The sequence below is a fragment of the Trachurus japonicus genome, chromosome 15 (genome assembly GCF_045865225.1).
Source record: "Trachurus japonicus isolate A0001 chromosome 15, Traja_1.0".
Lineage (NCBI taxonomy): Eukaryota > Metazoa > Chordata > Actinopteri > Carangiformes > Carangidae > Trachurus > Trachurus japonicus.
The window spans coordinates 8,852,238-8,870,827 of NC_140921.1; the positions used below are offsets into that span (position 1 = coordinate 8,852,238).

The window sequence follows — 18,590 nt, forward strand, 5'->3', positions numbered from 1 at the left end:
GAAGAAGCCCCCCCCCCCACCCCACCTCCCCCCTCCTCCTCGCTGTGATTACAGCAGTAATGTGATATTTCCTTTGTATGTTAATGTGTATTATTTTTCACGCTACATTCGCTCTCCTCTCCTGTTCCAGCCTTTTGTACCCCCACCTCCTCCACCTCCACCCCTTCCCTCCCTTTTTCCCTATTGTTCCATCCACTCCACATCTCCATTTACATAATTGAACTTTTGATTGGACTTTGCTCCCTCCCCTCCGCTCTCATGCAGCAACGTTTGAAAATCCGAAGCATAATTTCATGGGCAAGATGACGTGAGGTGATCATCCGTGTTTCTTCTTCCTCTTCTCCCTTCCTCCCTTCCTTCTTTCTATCCTCCTCCGCCCCTGTCTTCTCCTAATGTGAAGACGTCGGGACGCAGAAAGCCCCTCCTCCCCCCCCCCCAGATTAAACAAATTGCTTGTTTTGATTGAAGGTTACAATTAAATAATTGAGCATGTTGGTAGTCAGCTGGAGCTCAGCCAATCAGATGAGAGGTTTCCAGTAGCAGGATGGACAGGCCACTTAAGTGCACTAACCTTTATCCTCTTAAATGTGAACAGGTATTAAATACGTTTCAAGTGTGTGTGTGTGTGTGTGTGTGTGTGTGTGTGTGTGTGTGTGTGTGTGTTGGATAAGAGCGGAGTGTGTTAGTGTGCGTTTGTGAACCTTTTTCTAAATCATGTTGATCCATACTTACAGCATGTGTGTGTGTGAAGTTTGTGCGCGTAGTGTTTGCTCTCAGTTCACTATCAGCACATTAGAGCCTGACTGAGTGATGCATATACAGTATCTGTGTGCAATTACACCGTAGACACTGTTGTCATGTGGAAGGAAGTGAGTCGGTGTTTATGTGTGCTTTGCAGTGTGTGTGTGTGTGTGTGTGTGTGTGTGTGTGTGTGTGTGTCCTTTTTTTTTTTTTTAGCCGTAGGCTCCTTGAGCGGATTACAAGTTTTAAAGAGTATGAGATTCAACACCTCCTCAAATCTGACACTCTGTGACACTGCTTTGAAGCCATGAAAGTGAGATTGGAAAAGACATGGAAGCTCTTTTCTCTCCACAGAGTCGTGGGTTTATGTCATTGGGTTTAGGCCAGTTAAGTTCCCATTGAAGCGTTATGCCCCGGCCTGAGAGACAAAGCTGCCACTTAAAGCTTTTGACTTGTGTCTTTTTTATGACTCTGAAAGGCCGGTTTTTAATGGCCTCCATACTCTTATAGTTGTCGAACTGCGTTTACGTGACTTTGTTTACTTGCGTTCATCTCCATGTGGGACAACAGGGTTAGTTGACCATCTTTAAATCTGTTGTAAACATAGCTCAAGTGTCCAACATATCTAAAAGTATTTTAAAGGTTTGTTTTAACCCTATAAAAAATCTGTCATATAAAATTTTATATGTTGGCCACAAAATAATCAAAATAAATAAATATTATGGAAAATGTTCTCCATATACTCTGATATACTGCACCTGCTGTACTCTAAAAAAGTATTTATAATGACCTCTGACCTTAGACACTACAGTAAATATTGGATTATTATTATTATAGCCAGGTCAACAATTTCTAATCTGGCTTCAGTTTGGTACTTTTGTTTTTTTGCTGATAACTTATAATCGACCTGTGACAATTTAATAATTATTTTCCATATCATGTTTCAGCCGCTTCACCCCCATGATTTCCAGATCTCGAATCAAATCCCAACCCTTTTTCCAAAAAGAAAAAAAAAATTACATTACATTGCTGACACCAGACACCAACAGGAACCTGAACGCTTCCATTTCCAGGTTTCTTCCTCCTATCTTGTCATTCAGGCATTGTAGTAAGCTTAACCCCCCCCCCTTCTTCCCCTCCCTCCCCTCCTCCCCTTCTTTCTCTCTCACATCCTTTTCCCTTCTTCCATTTTTTTTTTCCTTCTTTCTTTGCCCCGTCGGATGTATGTTGTTGACACTGAGGCATCAGGAATAATGGAATCTCTTGTCAGTGGCTTGTATTTTCCGCCCAGGCTGTTAGGGCTGTGTATAATAGTAGCAGAGGAGGAGGAAGTGGGGAGGTTATGTGCCACTGATAGTAATGAAGGTTGCCTTTTCATTTTTTAATATGGAATGTTTGTGGGCCGAGGCGATGCTCTCCGCTAATCCTACCCTCGAGCCGAAGCTAGCTACATGGCTGTGTCAGTGTTACACACATATACACACACACACACACATACACAACTAGTGACATTCACACAGACAGATAAAAGACAAACACACGCACACAATACATACATGTGCACACACCTTCCTCCAGGCGAGACAGCAAAACCAAACTGCTTGATAAGTCCGGGTGCATTTCTGCTCCTCATGAAAATTTCACTCCTCCCCGTGTTTGTGTCTTAAGGAAATGCAGCCGGTTCCCGTGTAGACGAAGATATGATGGTATTTCTTTTTTTTTTGTGTGTGTGTGTGTGTGTGTGTTCAATATTTGATGGATATGAAATGAAAGCTTTTGCGAGTGTGTAGATGCATTTGTAAAAACCTTTATCAGAGACGGAGCAATAATGGAACAGTCTGGGCCGCAGATTGTGTCGGAGGGGGAAAAAATTACATCAGTGCGGGTTGTGGTGGTGATGATGAACGTGGCGGTGGCGGCGGGGTCACTCAGAAAAACTGGTTTGTCAGGAATGAAGAAAAGATTTAAACATTCATTTGTTTTGTTTTCTTAAAGCACCCGAGTCGATTTGCATTTTCTCTAAAGTGCACACTCCTTAACTTCTTATTTCGCCTTATTAAAAATGTGCATTTTGTTATTGTGCATGTTTACACGTTGGCTCAGACACCTGTTTGTGGAAAGGTGTAAGAGAGAAGCTCAAAGTCACTGTCCCACTGGCTAATGCATGTGTCTTTTTTCCCACTAGCTATGTGTGTGTGTGCGTGTGTGTCTCTGTGTGTGTGTGTGTGTTTTCTGCCGGCTAGGGTGTAGGGTCTGCGGCGCTGGAGTGTGCTGTGTGTCTAATTGCTTTAATAGCACCTGGTCTCTAATCCCAGGTAATTAGGGCGCTCAAATTAGACAGCTACTTTCAAACGTCACTTGAAAAAGCAGAAAGGGGAAGGCCTGGAGGAAGACCACTCCACACTGAAACTCTTGCAAAGCCACACACACTTTTTTTTTTTTTAGTTTCTTCCAAGTGACACATACACACAAAGAAAACAAAAACTGTGGCAAATGCAGAAAAACAACCGGAGGAACAAGTTTAGTTCACTGTGAAAGAAAGATATGGAGACATTTATTTACCCACGTTATCTTAGATTAAAATGAGGTCCCAAAAACTGCCCCTTGTTCTCATATAATTGTGAGCAACTTACAATCGTTATTGACTATCTTGACTTTTTATATCATTTTTTCTTTCCTCCATTTGTTTGAGCGGCACACAGGCATTGTGGAGGCTGCCTAAAACGTGTCTGGAGAAGCTGTGGGGAAAGGTTAAGGCCCTCTTTTAAAGATGAGCCGGAAATGTCAAGTGTCCGCCCCTCAGGCTCCTGCTACCGTCTCCTTGTACTGAGACTGCCATAGGGGCCCGCATGACACACACACACACACACACACACACACACATATACACACACTGGTACAAAGGTTAGGAGTTGCTATTAGAGATGGCCTCCAGTCTCTTTCATCTGTTTTGGCCCTTGTGGCATCTCGGCGAGCTTCAGGCTGGCGGTCACAGGTTAAACCACAACAATAGGAGGAGCACGGAGTCAAGAAACATCCAGGTGCTTTACAGACTGCAGCAGCTAACTCCACTCACACAGGTCGGAGAGTCTCTCTCTTTTGTTTTTAACCTGTTGATAATAAAAAATGTGGTAATACTTTATAATTAGTACACACTATTAAGCATTGGTTAAGCTTTAAATACTGAATTCATCATTTATAACACATGAATACTCATTAGTATGTAGTTTATAAACTCATACTCATCATTGATAAGCACTAACTGTATTTATAAACTACATACTAATGAGTATTCATGCGTTATAAATGAAGAATTCTGTATAGTATATTAATGTAGTGTGTACTTATTGTAAAGTGTTACCAAAAATGTCATACTTTAGTTTGGTAAAATCTGTCAGCAGCAATGACATCTGAATATCTAAAGCCAGTTTGTGTCGAAGTCATTTTAGTTCAGGGGCCACATACAGTGCAATTAACCTATAATTGACGAGGACCTTTGTTTTAGTGAAAAGAAGTGTTTACAGTTAATGACTTGATCCTTTTCCAAAAACTAAATATGAACAACCTGAAATTTCCTGAGAAAAAAAAACATGCAGTTTCAACAATATTATGCCTCTTCTGTCTAATATGTAATTTCCACACTTGGCAAATTCACCCCAGGCCGGATTTGGACCCTCTAGTCGGCCACCTTTGGCCCACGGGCCCTGATCTAAAGGGTCGAAGTGATGAGACAGAGGATGAAAAGTAGACAAAGTTAGGATGTTAAGTCTTTTTTTTCTTTTTTTTTCTTACACCCTTAAAAAAAACCTGCTGCTCTGCCAAAGACTTAATCGTGCTCAAGTCGGCAAACCAGGGTTAGGTTAGCCATCACTCAGCAATTCTGTTTCCCCCCCAAACTCAAACTCAAAAGACAAATTTGTCCTAAAGTCTAAGCAGCTCCCATCACGTCCCTGTGTGTTTCCTGCTCTTGCAGTAGCACAAAGCCGCCAACAGAGGGGGTTGGTCGGCCACCACAAGCCTCGCTCAGACAGAGCTGTGTTTTCTTTCAAGGCCTTTAAAAAAAAAAAGAAAAAAACTGGGTTAACTGGCTCTGGTGGTCACTGTCTGTCGTTGTCCAACCAACATCTCTCTCATTCACTTTGCACCTTCTAAAAGGTTAAGTAAAGGTTCGAGTTCGACCTACTTATGTAACGTAGATCAAACATCAGTCTGTCTGTCTGTCTGCAAGAGGAGCATCAGCATGACATTTGCATACAGGGAGAATAAACCAGGAAAGTAAACAATCAAAACTAAGTAGACATGAAGGATGAACTCAACGGCATTCGTTAGTCTGGAGTCTGGTCTTCAAAAAAACAGATTGTTATATTATATATTATATTATCTTACATATTCACATTAATAAGTGTTTAAAAGTTCATCTTATTAAACCGTATTAAAGCCTTTGAAAGTCAAATAAAGCTTCGTTAAACCTATAGTGTCATGTAATTAAGGAAATCTCGTCTTATTAGTCATGTGTTAATGTCATTGTGTTGCGAGCGCACTTTGGGTTTTGGACACATTTCACAGCCACGTTTTTGATCTCCAGCCTCTAATGAATTCAATCAAATCTCAGTGACATTTTTTTGCCATTTCTCCCCTAAAATGATCTGAGAGAATTAATCCGTATCTGTCGCTCCACAACCAGATTAGTGAATAGCCGGCCGAATAATCAGAATAGCATTGGTTCTGCTGGCCGTCGAGAGGAAGGAAGGACCAGTGTCTCCGTGCCACCAAGGATTTGTGGGATTTGGAGTCTGGGAGAGGAGGAGGAGGAGGAGGAGGAGAAGGAGGCTCCTAATGGTGAAAGCTTTCGACCCAGATAAGACTTCAAAGGCGGAGCTAATTAATAAGATGTTTACATTATCCACGGTCATACGCTGCTTTGTGAATGACCCTTCATTATGCTGTGTGTGTGTGCGTGTGTAATTGGATGGATGGATGGATGGATGGATGGATGGAGGTTGCTGAGTAAAGAAACAAATAGCGAAGGAAGCTCTGACTTTTATCTTATGAAATATTTATTATAAATGAAATAACTCTTATTTATTAGTGTTTTTTTGTTCTTAATACTTTATAAATCTGCAGTCATAGAGGATTGGTATAGTTTATAATATATACATAATGGAGATAAATACATTCAAACTAAGTAACCAAGTTGATATTTTTGAAGAAAAATGGTCAAAATGATTCATCTGTGTGTCAACTTTAAGACCCGATTTCATATAAATGGCAAAGATAAGATCAAACCCTTTAATATAAAATGTTTTTTTTTCCTATTTCCAAGCAGGATTTTTATGCTTCCATCATATATGATGTACTTAAAGCAGATATCAGCTTCACGGCCGTTTCGGCTAATGCTGTGTTCAAGGCAGGCTTTTGAAACCGTAAGTTACAGCTTCAAGTCACAACTACGACTTGGTAGCGTTCCAGGTAACCCGTAGCTCGTGTTTTTACCGTCCTGTTGTCTGTGAAAGTTCCCTATAACGGCCACTCGTAACTTCCGACCCGTGAACTCGTACCAGTTCGATCTGGTACGAGTTCACGGGAAGGAAAAACACAAAGTACGAGTTTCTTTGAACGCACCATGAGTTAGCAGCCCCCGCCCTTGTCAGGCATCAATTGGTCCTCGTGCTACGTCACCACATTCACGCGCATCCCTTGGCTGCACACACAGCCCTTCATGCCGTTCTCTCCCCTCATTGGATAACACTTGTATCCCACAAGGAAAATTTTCTCCTCGGGTTACAGCAGAGCAGAGTGACGGAGAGACTCGTGTTTAGGCTGAAATACTTCATGTAAGTGATTGCTGACGGAAAATAGGACTATTTAGGACTTATATTAACAAAAACATTCCACTGATATCTGCTTTAATGTTGACTCTGCTGTCTTGCTTAATGTCCAAATCCTCCCCTTCTCATCTTACATTACGTTACGTTATGTTACATTATGTTATGTTATCTTATGTAATGTTATGTGTCTTGTGCCCAGTTGTGTGTGTTACTAAATGAAAATTAATGAAAAGTAGATTTTTAAAAACTAGTCATAGAATATATATATGGATATCGACATGTTGCATCAGTACACTCAAAGTTGTGGCAGTAATAATTAAATAAAAACATCCTTCTCTTTCTCCTCTCCCTCCTCCTCTTCTTCCTCCTCCTCCTCCTCCTCCTCCTCCTCCTCCTCCTCCTCCTCCTCCGCCCTGCAGCCCAGCCCCGTCCCGAGTCCGGTTCTGGGAGGGAAGCCGAACGCCAGCCAGTCTCTGCTGGCCTGGTGTCGCGAGGTCACCAAGAACTACCGCGGGGTGAAGATCACTAACTTCACCACCTCCTGGAGGAACGGGCTGGCCTTCTGTGCCCTGCTGCACCACTTCAGACCTGACACAATGTACGAAACACACACACACACTGAAATATTTCTCTCGCAGCGTAAAGGGCGAGAACCGAGAACAGCAAGTCATATTTGGGTGGAAACCAAACTGTTCATCCCTCGAGGAAAGAAAAAAAAAAAAAGCTAAATCATGAAAGAGATTCTTAGATCTGCAGAAGGTCACAGCTGAAAGTCTACTCACATTAGATTAACACTCTTGTGGTAACTTGGTGTCGTATTTGCACAGTTAACCTGTCGTCACGCTGTGTCTGTGTATCCATCATTCCCCGTCGGCGTGTTTGATTAAGATGACAGATGTGTCCGCACTTGTGCACGCAGACTTAATCTGTCATACTCATATTTGAATACAGAGTTGGCATGTTTGCTGCCAACACTAATCTCATTCTTGTGCATGTGTGTGTGTGTATCTGTGTGTGTGTATGTGTGATTGTAATGCTCTGTGAAAATTGTAAGCATCCAGCATGTGTGTGTGTTTAAAGGGATAGTTCAACATATTGGCAAACTGGCCCATTGCCATAATCCCTATAGTCATAGCAGTAGGATTGTCACCTTTAATTGTCGGTGCAAGCTATTTTTAGAACGGCGGAGTAGAGTAGCGAGCTGCTCAGAGCTACGCTACGGAGGCTCATGGGATTTCTTGGTTTCCCTCATTAAACTCGTCAAATACACAATCCAACAACTCCAAAACGCTCTGGTGGACAAGTTGTGTCCTGCACATTCACCACGCTATGAGATAATAACAGAACGTTACCAGACAGAGTTGTTTTAGAGGTAAATTCATGCAAAACCGCTGATGCACGTTGCCTTCAGGGACAGTTTTTCATCAGCAGTGTCTGCATTTACCTCTAAAACAACTCTGTCTCATAACGTTGTTATTATCTCATAGCGTGGTGAATGTGCAGGTCACAACTTGTCCACCAGAGCGTTTTGGAGTTGTTGGATTGTGTATTTGATGAGTTTGATGAGGGAAACCAAGAAATCCCATTAGCCTCTGTAGCGTAGCTCCGAGCAGCTCACGGCTCTGCTCCGCCGTTCTAAAAATAGCTTGCACTGACAAATAAAGGTAACAAACTAGAAGACTATAGGGATTATGGCAATGGGCCAATTTGCCCAAAAATGTTGAACTATCCCTTTTAATGTTTAGTATTAAATGTGTGTACATATGTAACACACTAAAAGTACAGCATATAGAGGAAGACCTGCAGCCTCCATCAAGAGGGCAGACATGATGATAATTTATCAAAAACCCTCCCGTGTGTGTGTGTGTGTGTGTGTGTGTGTTTATGCTTGTGTGCCTTTGCCACTCTGGTGTGTTATTTTTACATATTTTCCACTCTATTGGTTCTGTTGATTGCACTGCTATGAAATTGCATGTTACAGTTCTAATGCCATTACATGTGACGCATATTTAAACACACCTCTCTTTTCTCCACTGTCTCTCTCTCTCCCATTTTCTCTCTCTCTCTTCACCTGCCCTTCTCTCTCTCTCTCCGATCCTCCCCACTGTTCTTCCAGAGACTACAAGTCGCTCAATCCTCAGGATATTAAAGAAAACAACAAAAAGGTAAGAGGCAGCCACTGCTGGGCCCTTCACACCACTTAGCTCCCTCCCGTCCACGTCTCCATTTGGCCTTATTTAGAGATCTGCCATTAATCCCTGGATATAGAAGTGTACGTGTGTGTTCATGTGGTTTGTCGAGCGAGAGGAGGAGGAGGAGGAGGAGGAGGAGGAACGGGCAAAATGTGTGTATACTCAAAATCACACACATGTATGACAGTTTTCATAAGACACACACACACATACAGACAAACACACACACCTCCTGCTATGATGTGTGTGTGTCCAAAGTATGACTGAGTCACCTGGCAGAGGTGAGATGGTATCTTAACTCAGCGGCCTGCTGGGAGCTTACTGCACCGCTTCTGCTGTGTGTGTGTGTGTGTTGGTCTGTGTGTATAATAAGAACATATTTACCTTGTGTTGATTAGAGTGCTTTATTTGTGTGTGTATTTAACCCTCCTGTTCCCTTCCTCCATAATTTGTTTTTTCCACAATCCATTTTCCCTTCCTTCCTTCCTTCCTTCCATTTGTCCTTATTTCTTCTTCCTTCCTCTTTGATTCAGTTGACCTGGTCTGTTCTCTCCCTCCATCTTTCTTTCCTTCCTTTTCCCTTCCTTCGTCCTTACTTCTTCCTTCTTTTTTGACTCAATCTGTTCCCTCCCTCCATCCTTCCTTCCTTCCCTTTTCCCTTCCTTCTTTCCACAATCATTTTTGCCTCCCTCCCTTCCTTCCGTTCGTCCTTACTTCTTCCTTCTTTTTTGACCCAATCTGTTCCCTCCCTCTGTCTATCTTTCCTTCCTTTTTCCCTTCCTTCTTTCTTTCCCTTTGTCCTTCCTTCCCTTCTTCCTTCTTTGAACGAATCTGTTCTCTTCTCTCCCTCCATCTTTCTTTCCTTACCTTTCCCCTTCCTTCTTTCCTCCCATCGTTCCCTTTGTCCTTCCTTCTTTCTTTCCTTTTGTCCTTCCTGCCTTCCTTCCTTCCTTCCTCCCTTCCTTCCCTTTGTCCTTCCTTCCTTCCGTTCATCTATCCTTTCGTCCTTCCTTCCTTCCTTCCTTGACCCAGGAGGACAACAGGAGGGTTAAGAGAGTGTGCAGGCGGAGGGTGTGTGTGTGCATGTGTGGTATTAACTGTCGTCCACATCGGCTGCTCTTCCTATTCTAAGTAACACACACACACATATACAGTATATGAGACACACACTCTCTTCATAAAGCAAACACACACACACACACACACACACATACGTCCTCACCCTGTGTCGTCATATCTGCACATTCGCAGTCGGAGGTGCACACATCACCATTTTTATTCTTTGTCCCTCTGGCTCCTTCTCCTTTTTCCTTTTTCCACATACACAACACACACACACACACACACACCGCTGTTTCCCACCATCACTACACACTCACACACACACACACACACACACACACACACACACACACACATATATACACACACACACACACACCGAGGCCCTGTCCCCTCTCTGGCCCCGAGCGCTACACAGAACGATATGCGTCGGGTTCCTGCAGCTTGATTTCCTCTTCTCATACACACTCTGGCTCGGCGATAACCTCTGGTGGCCCTGTTAGGCATGAATGCTACCCTGTTGACAATAACCACAGTGGAGGGAAAAGGGGAGAGAGAGAGACCCAATCCCATATCTGCTAACTGCCCCCCTCACCCCCCCTCCAGGTGCTCAAGTAGCCCTGAAGGAATTGGTTAGATATAAGTAATACGGGAATATGCCGTAGAAGGTGATAGCCGGTGAATAGCTGCTGTAGCAATGTGCTGCAACCGAGCTGCTCCTCCGTCCAGATCCGCACCACAGCTGAGATGTTTGTTATTGAGGAAAAAATGTATTTCTATAGGATGTTTTCTCAGATATAGAGAGCCTAAGCGGAAGCAGGAAGTAACGTCGCCATGAATGGGAGTCAAAATTTTATTTTGTGATCTGATTGAATTGTGTCATGAGGAAAAAATATGACATCTACTTGTTTAAAACATCATGTTTCATGCCAAAAAATCATCATTTTATGGTAAAACGGCAACGGAAGAATGTATTTTGTGTGAAGATGATCTACGGACTACAGATCTGGTGTCCCACAAAAAATATGTCACCAACTCACACGGGAAAGGGCAGCATTTGGTGTGTGATGTCACCTATTTTACAATAGTTTTACAACAAACTCCTGATTTCTCGGCATGAAACGTGATGTTTTAAACAGGTAGAGGTCATATTTTTTTCTCATGGCACAATTCAATCGGATCATGGAATAAAATTTTGACTCCCGTTCACTTACATGGAGACTTTTTCCGAATTGAGGTCCCATGGCGACGTTACTTCCTGCTTCTGCTTAGGCTCTCTATTAGGCTAATCATTAAATGTTTTACAGAGCCACATAAAGAGCGCAGAGTTAAATCTCAGCACGTAATAAAACAAGCTGTGATTAGAGGAGACGCTAGTAGACATCACCTGCTGCCTCCTGCCAGCCTGCAAGAACCTGGATATATACTGTCTGTGTGTGTGTGTACATAAGCAATATGGGCGATTTGCCAAACAAGGTATTAGCTCAGTAAATGTATGTCTACGTCTCATTACATCTGGACAAGCTGCGTTGTGCAGGGACAGAGTTTTTTCTCCTCCCACCTTGTCCTGAGGAATCAGCAGCTTCTAGAGTCTGTAAATTGAAACCTTTACGTTAACGCACTTAATGTAGTTTTAGTGCAGTACACAATGATGATAATACACAATCATACAGTACAGTATCTTTAAAGGGATAGTTCAACATTTTGGCAAATTGCCATAATCCCCGGCCTATAGTCATAGCAGTAGGTTAGGTTTGTTATCTTTAATTGTCGGTGCAAGCTATTTTTAGAACGGCAGAGCAGGTCACAACTTGTCCATGAGAGCGTTTTGGAGTTGTTGGATTGTGTATTTGTTGATGAGTTTCATGAGGAAAATCAAGAAATCCCATGAGCCTCCGTAGCGTAGCTCTGAGCAGCTTGCGGCTCTGCTCCGCCGTTCTAAAAATAGCTTGCACCGACAATTAAAGGTAACGAAACTACTGCTATGACTATAGGGATTATCACAATGGGCCAATTTGCCAAAAATGTTGAACTATCCCTTTAACAAGTGAAGCTGGTAAACAAACTGAATCGTTGCTTAACATTTGACCCTTTCACCTCTGAACATTTCATGAATAGAGGAGTATAATCATACACACACTTCATTTATAACACATCCTCTGTGTAAAAATACAGTTTATTGTAAAGCAGGTTAAGTCAATAAGAAGATCAGACAGGTAGAGAACAAGGATTCCTCAGATAAGTAAAGCTCTGAGCTATTATTGGTTCATAAACTAGTGAGATTTTGCTGTTTTTTCTTAGTTGCAGTGAGTCAAACTGGCGGTTTGTGCCACTTTATTTTGGTTCTTGGTTTAATCTCCATGTGAAGTGACAATAATATCTACACATAACCTGATTTGTGCTTTATAATAGAAGTGATTGATGTTTCCGTGGCGCCTTGTAACTGTAAAAATGCATGGTGTGGTGTCAATGTAGCACACTGGTGGCGAGGCGATGCACGGACATACCATACCAAAGAGTAAACACTGGAAAAACAATGGAAGAAAGAAAATGAGAGAACGACGAGTAAACGAGGAAATTAAATGTTCTAAGAGGTCGATAAACGGATAAACTCTCCCCCCATCCATCCATACATCCATCCACGGTGTTGTATAAGAGCGGCTTCATGAAGAGTTATTAGAATGTATAGAATTTATTGAATGGACGGGCAGGAATGGAAATGTATAGAAACGACAACCATCTCTCCTGCTTTTCATGGCCAGTTGATAGACATGACCCCTCCTCCTCCTCCTCCTCTCACAGTCTGTGCGGAGTGATTGCAATGAGCTCGGGACTGTGCTGAATTATGACAGATAAGGACAATCAATATCAGGCTGGATGGCGCGAGAGAGAGAGAGAGAAAAAAAAAGAGAGCATGGTGAATATTTAGAACATGTACGGCCTTTGAAATGATCTTTTTATCAATGGATATTTGTATGTTTTGCTGGTTTGTGGGTGATTATAGACGGATTCACACATCAGGAGGAGTCTGTGTATGGACGGCTCACACTCCGCTGTCTTTGCTGTTTAGTCAGTGTGCTGCTATGTATGTATGTGTGTGTCTGTGTGTGTGCGTGTGTGTGTGTAATGAGGCCAAGGAGAAGTCATTTGTCATGCCATCTGATAGTGTAGCACCAAGCACCAGGCTAAAGCACCCTGAGCACAGCCGTGAGGGGCTGGGCCGAGGGGGAGGGGGGTGCAGATGATTGACAACGATAGATAGCTGTCAGTCACTGAGAGGGAGAAGAGGGAGTGGAAGAGGGGGGAGGAGGAGGAGGAGGAGGAAGAGGGGGAGCAGGGAGCAGCGGCCTGGGGCAGGCGACAGTGACATTTAGTCCAGACCCAAAGCTTTGTCAGGTGGATGATGGGAAGTGAGGAAAAGTAGGTATTTTTCCAAAATACATGATCTTCATGTTGAACAAAAAATGTTGCTCCAGTCGGTTTCAGAAGTGTCAGAATTTCTTGGTTTCCCTCATCAAACTCATCAAATACACAATCCAACAACTCCAAAACGCTCTGGTGGACAAGTTGTGACCTGCACATTCACCACGCTATGAGATAATAACAGAACGATATGAGACAGAGTTGTTTTAGGGGTAAATGCAGAGACTGCTCGTCGAAAAACTGTCCCAGACGGGAACGCGCATCAGCTGTTTTGCATGAATTCTCTAAAACAACTCTGTGTGGTTACGTTCTGTTATTATCTCATAGCGTGGTGAATGCGCAGGTCACAACTTGTCCACCAGAGCGTTGTGGAGTTGTTGGATTGTGTATTTGATGAGTTTGATGAGGGAAACCAAGAAATCCCATGAGCCTCCGTAGCGTAGCTCTGAGCTCTGCTCCGCCGTTCTAAAAATAGCTTGCACCGACAATTAAAGGTAATGAACCTACTGCTAAAACTATAGGGATTATGGCTATGGCCAATTTGCCAAAATGTTGAACTAGACCTTTAAGTTGTAAATATTTTTGATGCACTTTTTGAGCCCCTTGAAAGTATTCATTCATAAATTTGTGTAAAGTTTGATAATGATAAAATGACATTAACATTAAAACTCAGTCAAACATGATGTTGATTTATTGTCGAGCAATGCATCCTCTGCTCTTTTCACACACCTGTCACAAGACCAGTAGTCAAAGTAGTCATTTTAATTTAGTTATGGTCAAACTGCACTTTTAAAGGATAAATAAGTTGATATTCTTTATTTTTCTTAAAGTCAACAAGTCCAGTGAACAGTCCAACTACTTACTTCACAGTATAGTCTGCATGATTTCTTTTATCCATTGCTCTCCAGGTCAAAAACACAACATGAATCACACAGTTGCACCACCTGTCATATACAGTATGTAGATTATTTTGAATGGATCTACTGTAACACACAGACACAGACGTCATCCTGCTGCCATGTAAATACTCATTAGGAAACCAAATCTGCAGCTTAAAATATCTCCCCAGCGTCTGACTCGTGTTTGAGAAAGTTTTGCAAACAAGCACAGCAACTTCCCTTTTAGGAAAATTTTCCATCTTTTTGTAATGAAAGTGTTTTCAGTCGTTGGGTGAAGGACAAACAAACTAAAGCTTTACTGGTTCTCGTATTTTTCATGAGATCTCACCTGTTTACCTGCAGCGGACGTACGTACAGTCCTCGAGTTGAACACACAGCGTCGGTTTCACTACTTCACCAGCACAGAAAACAATTCCCCTGAAAACAACAGGTCTTCCTCGGCAGTCATCAGTGTCTCAGTGTGACATGACCGGAGCTCGTCGTGCTACGAGAGGAGATGTAGGGAAGAATAAAGCGTGACACTCGGGGTCAAAAAGACTGTAGTACACGTCAAGACTAACATTGACCCTGAAACAAAATCCAGCTCTCCTCCCTCCCTCCCCTCCTTCCTTCCTCCTCACACAGCTCTCACTTTCTCTCACTCTTTTCTCCCTCTCATTCTTTCACTCTGTCCCCATTGAGCAGCGAAGTTGTCGCTCTCTTTCACAGCCTACCCTGGGCGAGAGGGGAACAATGCAAGCACACTTTGCTCCCCTGAATACGTGTTAGAAACCCAATCAGGCCCTCTTATTCCCCATATTCTTTTTCTTTCTTTTCCGTCTTTCTTTTCTCTTTCACACTCGGGCGAAGGAGGAGGAGGAGGAGGAGGAGGAGGAGAGGAGGGGGGGAACTTAAACAGGCTCGCTGTAAAGGCAAACTGCTCTCTGTTCTCCCTTTTGCTTTTTTCCCGCCGTCACTCCTTTCTTCCTGCCTTGTCTCCTCTGCACGCACAAACACATAAACGCACACACACACACACACACACACACACACACACACACACACACACACACACACACACACACACACAGAGTTACACACACTCGCATGCACCTCATTTCCCTGTGTGAGTATAGATGTTCCACCCATTGTTACCCTTTCCATCAATAGAAAGGGACAAAAGAGGTGAGAGCGAAAAAGATTTCTCCCAACAAAAGACGTCATAATTGATTGTAAATTGAGAAATATCTCTCAGTTAAAAGCCCCACCTCCTCATTCTCCATTTCTCTCTCTCCCTCTCTCTCTCCGTTCTCGTGTCTCCACTTCACTCTCTTGGTTATGGAGACAAGTACAGTCACAGAAATGAGATTAACGACATTCACCAGGGTTTATGACTGGAGGCTATATCGAAAATCACTTCCTTGTTCCCTTCACTCTGCTACATAATGGACACGCAGCGAGTTAATGTAGTGAGTGATACATTGTTATTTTAAACACTTACTGTATGGCGTTACTGACACTTGTTTACACAAGCAGTCACCAGGCATCCCACTGTTTACACCTATAACAACATTTTGACTAATAGATCAGTGTTGGGTGTCAAACTAGACGGACGTATTGTGATTGGTAAACAATTTATGTCACTTTTTGATATTGTAAATCCAACAATATCCAGGTTTTGACCAGATGTTTGTGTGAGCATGTACAGTATAGTGTCAGTATGCTAAATAGTAATGCTGTGACAGTTTGTATAAGTTAAATTCAACCTTTATTCCCACACTGTACAGCCTACCCATGACACGATACATACTGTAAGTTTAATGATGGGGCCAATCGACAATATTATGTATTCTTCTATGTTAAATATACACTGCCCGTCCAAAAAAAAGTCACACACTCTAGTATTTAGTTGCACCGCTTTGAGCTTTGATTATCACATGCATTTTATGTGGCATCATTTCGATAAGCTGCTGCAAAGTCACAATATTTATTTCCATCCAGAGCTGCATTAATGTTTCAAAGATCCTCAGTGGGGTTCAGGTCTGGACTCTGTGGTCATTGATGATGGTTCCCCACTCTCCTTCCAGTTTTTAATAATGCGTTAGACAGTTCTTAACCCAATTTTACTAGTCTAAGCAATTTCCTTAGATGTTTTATTTGCTTGATGCCAATAATTTGAGCCTTCTGGAACAGATTAACATCTTCTCCACGACCACAGGATGTGTCTTCCGACATGGTTGTTTAAGAAATGAGACTGCATCAGTTTAGGGTTAGATAAGTTGCCAGCTGAAACATAATCATCCATGCAGTAATTAATTAAAAAACAGTAATTTTTGGTTCTTCCAGGTTGACTTTATTTTACAGTCTTGGAGGTTTGTGCTCGATGCCGCCGCTGTGATCATCAGGCAATACATTGTATAAGCTCGGCCCTCTCTGGCATAACCTGGCCTCCGTAGTTCAGACAGTGACTTAAAATTACAGATAGGAAATGTGGTATACGAGGTGTCAAATGGAGAGTCCTTACAGCCAGTGACAGCTGAGTTTCCTCTGAGCGAAACACTAAAGCCAAAGTTGATGTTTCTGAGATCATTTATGTGCATGAAATGTAGCTGCTCAATACGTCGTTTTACTGGATAAATAAAAATAAGAAAAAATATGTAGGAGGAAGAGGGAGAAGGACTTATTTTGAAGCAGGATAGGGCTGAAAGAGAGCGAGCAGGCTCTTCACAACAAATCCTGGGGATAAATAGAGGTTAAAATACATGAAGGAGTGTTTGTAAGTCAGAGAGGGAGAGAGACGGAGGGAAAGAGAGGGAAAGAGAGAGAGATTGACGGACTGGGAGCGATCTACGAAGGCAGTGAAACAAACGAGCGCCGCAACAGGTTGGAATTTGATCAACACTATCAAGCAGGCCAGATACAAGCTGTGATACCTGGAAGAGATGGATGGCGAACGTGTGTATGTGTGCAGAAAGGGAGGATGTGTGTGTGTGTGTGCGTGTGTGTGCTGTTAATCTATTTATTTACCTGTCATTGGCTGCGATAATGGTTTTCATCCCTTCTCTCCCTCTGTCTCTCTTTCTCTCTCAGTCTATCTGGTGATGGGGGATTGGGTTTCTTGTGTCGCTTGATAATCAAACCTGTATTTTCTCATCAGACTCTAATCAGACCAATTACACGCGTGACGGAGAGCGTGGGCAGGTTGATGTAGGGGAGCGATAAGGGACACACACACACAAACACACACACACACACACACACACACACGTGCACACACACTTTGGGATTAAGCGCTCTGTCTTGGGGTATCTGCGTCTCTTATCGGGGACAACCATCCCTGACATGACCTGTCAGCAGCCACGTCAAAGGTGTCGCTCACGCACAAACACACATGAGCACATTCACACATGGTTCATGCATGCAGACCAGACTTCTTCTCTTTCACAACCTCACTCCTTTTTCTTCTAATGTTGGATATTTTCTTTATTCAGCATTTTTTTTCAAACTGTAAAACTTATTTGAATGAATGAATGAGTTTTATTTCGGTGCATAAAAAGACCGATTTCTCAGTTAGGCCATGTGACCGGAAGCTAAGGTCATGTACACCTTCTCCTTTTACTTAACAAAATGAAACTCATCACAGGACAAATTACAAAAAGTTAATCGTATCTATAAACTTTACTAATCTAAAAATAGCTGCACTGCGCACAAATCCAAAATTAACAGTTTAAGATAGGTAAACTTAATTTTCCATATAATAGTCTTTTAAAACTTGCTAGTATCAGGGCATTTTGCAAATATGAGAAAGTTAAAGCAGATATCAGTGGCACGGCCGTTTCGGCTAATGCTGTGTTCAAGGCAGGCTTTTGAAACCGTAAGTTACAGCTTCAAGTCACAACTACGACTTGGTAGCGTTCCAGGTAACCCGTAGCTCGTGTTTTTACCGTCCTGTTGTCTGTGAAAGTTCCCTATAACGGCCACTCGTAACTTCCGACTCGTGAACTCGTACCAGATCGAACTGGTATGACTTCACAGGAAGGAAAAACACAAAGTACGAGTTTCCTTGAACGCACCATGAGTTAGCAGCCCCCGCCCTTGTCAGGCATCAATTGGTCCTCGTGCTACGTCACCACATTCACGCGCATCCCTTGGCTGCACACACAGCCCTTCATGCCGTTCTCTCCCCTCATTGGATAACACTTGTATCCCACAAGGAAAATTTTCTCCTCGGGTTACAGCAGAGCAGAGTGACGGAGAGACTCGTGTTTAGGCTGAAATACTTCATGTAAGTGATTGCTGACGGAAAATAGGACTATTTAGGACTTATATTAACAAAAACATTCCACTGATATCTGCTTTAAGTAAAGTAAAGTAATTTTTTCATCTACGTGCGCATGTAATGAATAAATGAAGTATTTATATTGGTATTTAATAAAGTATTTTCTATTCTATTCTGTGCAACCAGT

The 18,590-nt window shown here is 42.6% G+C and overlaps 1 protein-coding gene across 5 annotated transcripts in view; it reads left to right on the forward strand.

Moving 5' to 3' along the window:
- ehbp1 (EH domain binding protein 1) overlaps positions 1–18,590 on the forward strand; it is a 179,951-nt gene that overhangs the window by 78,033 nt on the left and 83,328 nt on the right. For all 5 annotated transcript variants that reach the window (XM_085799425.1, XM_085799428.1, XM_085799429.1 and 2 more), the window contains 2 exons: positions 6,989–7,167; positions 8,686–8,734. In XM_085799425.1, the coding sequence (XP_085655551.1) occupies positions 6,989–7,167; positions 8,686–8,734 (228 nt within the window). The remainder of the gene's footprint in view (positions 1–6,988; positions 7,168–8,685; positions 8,735–18,590) is intronic.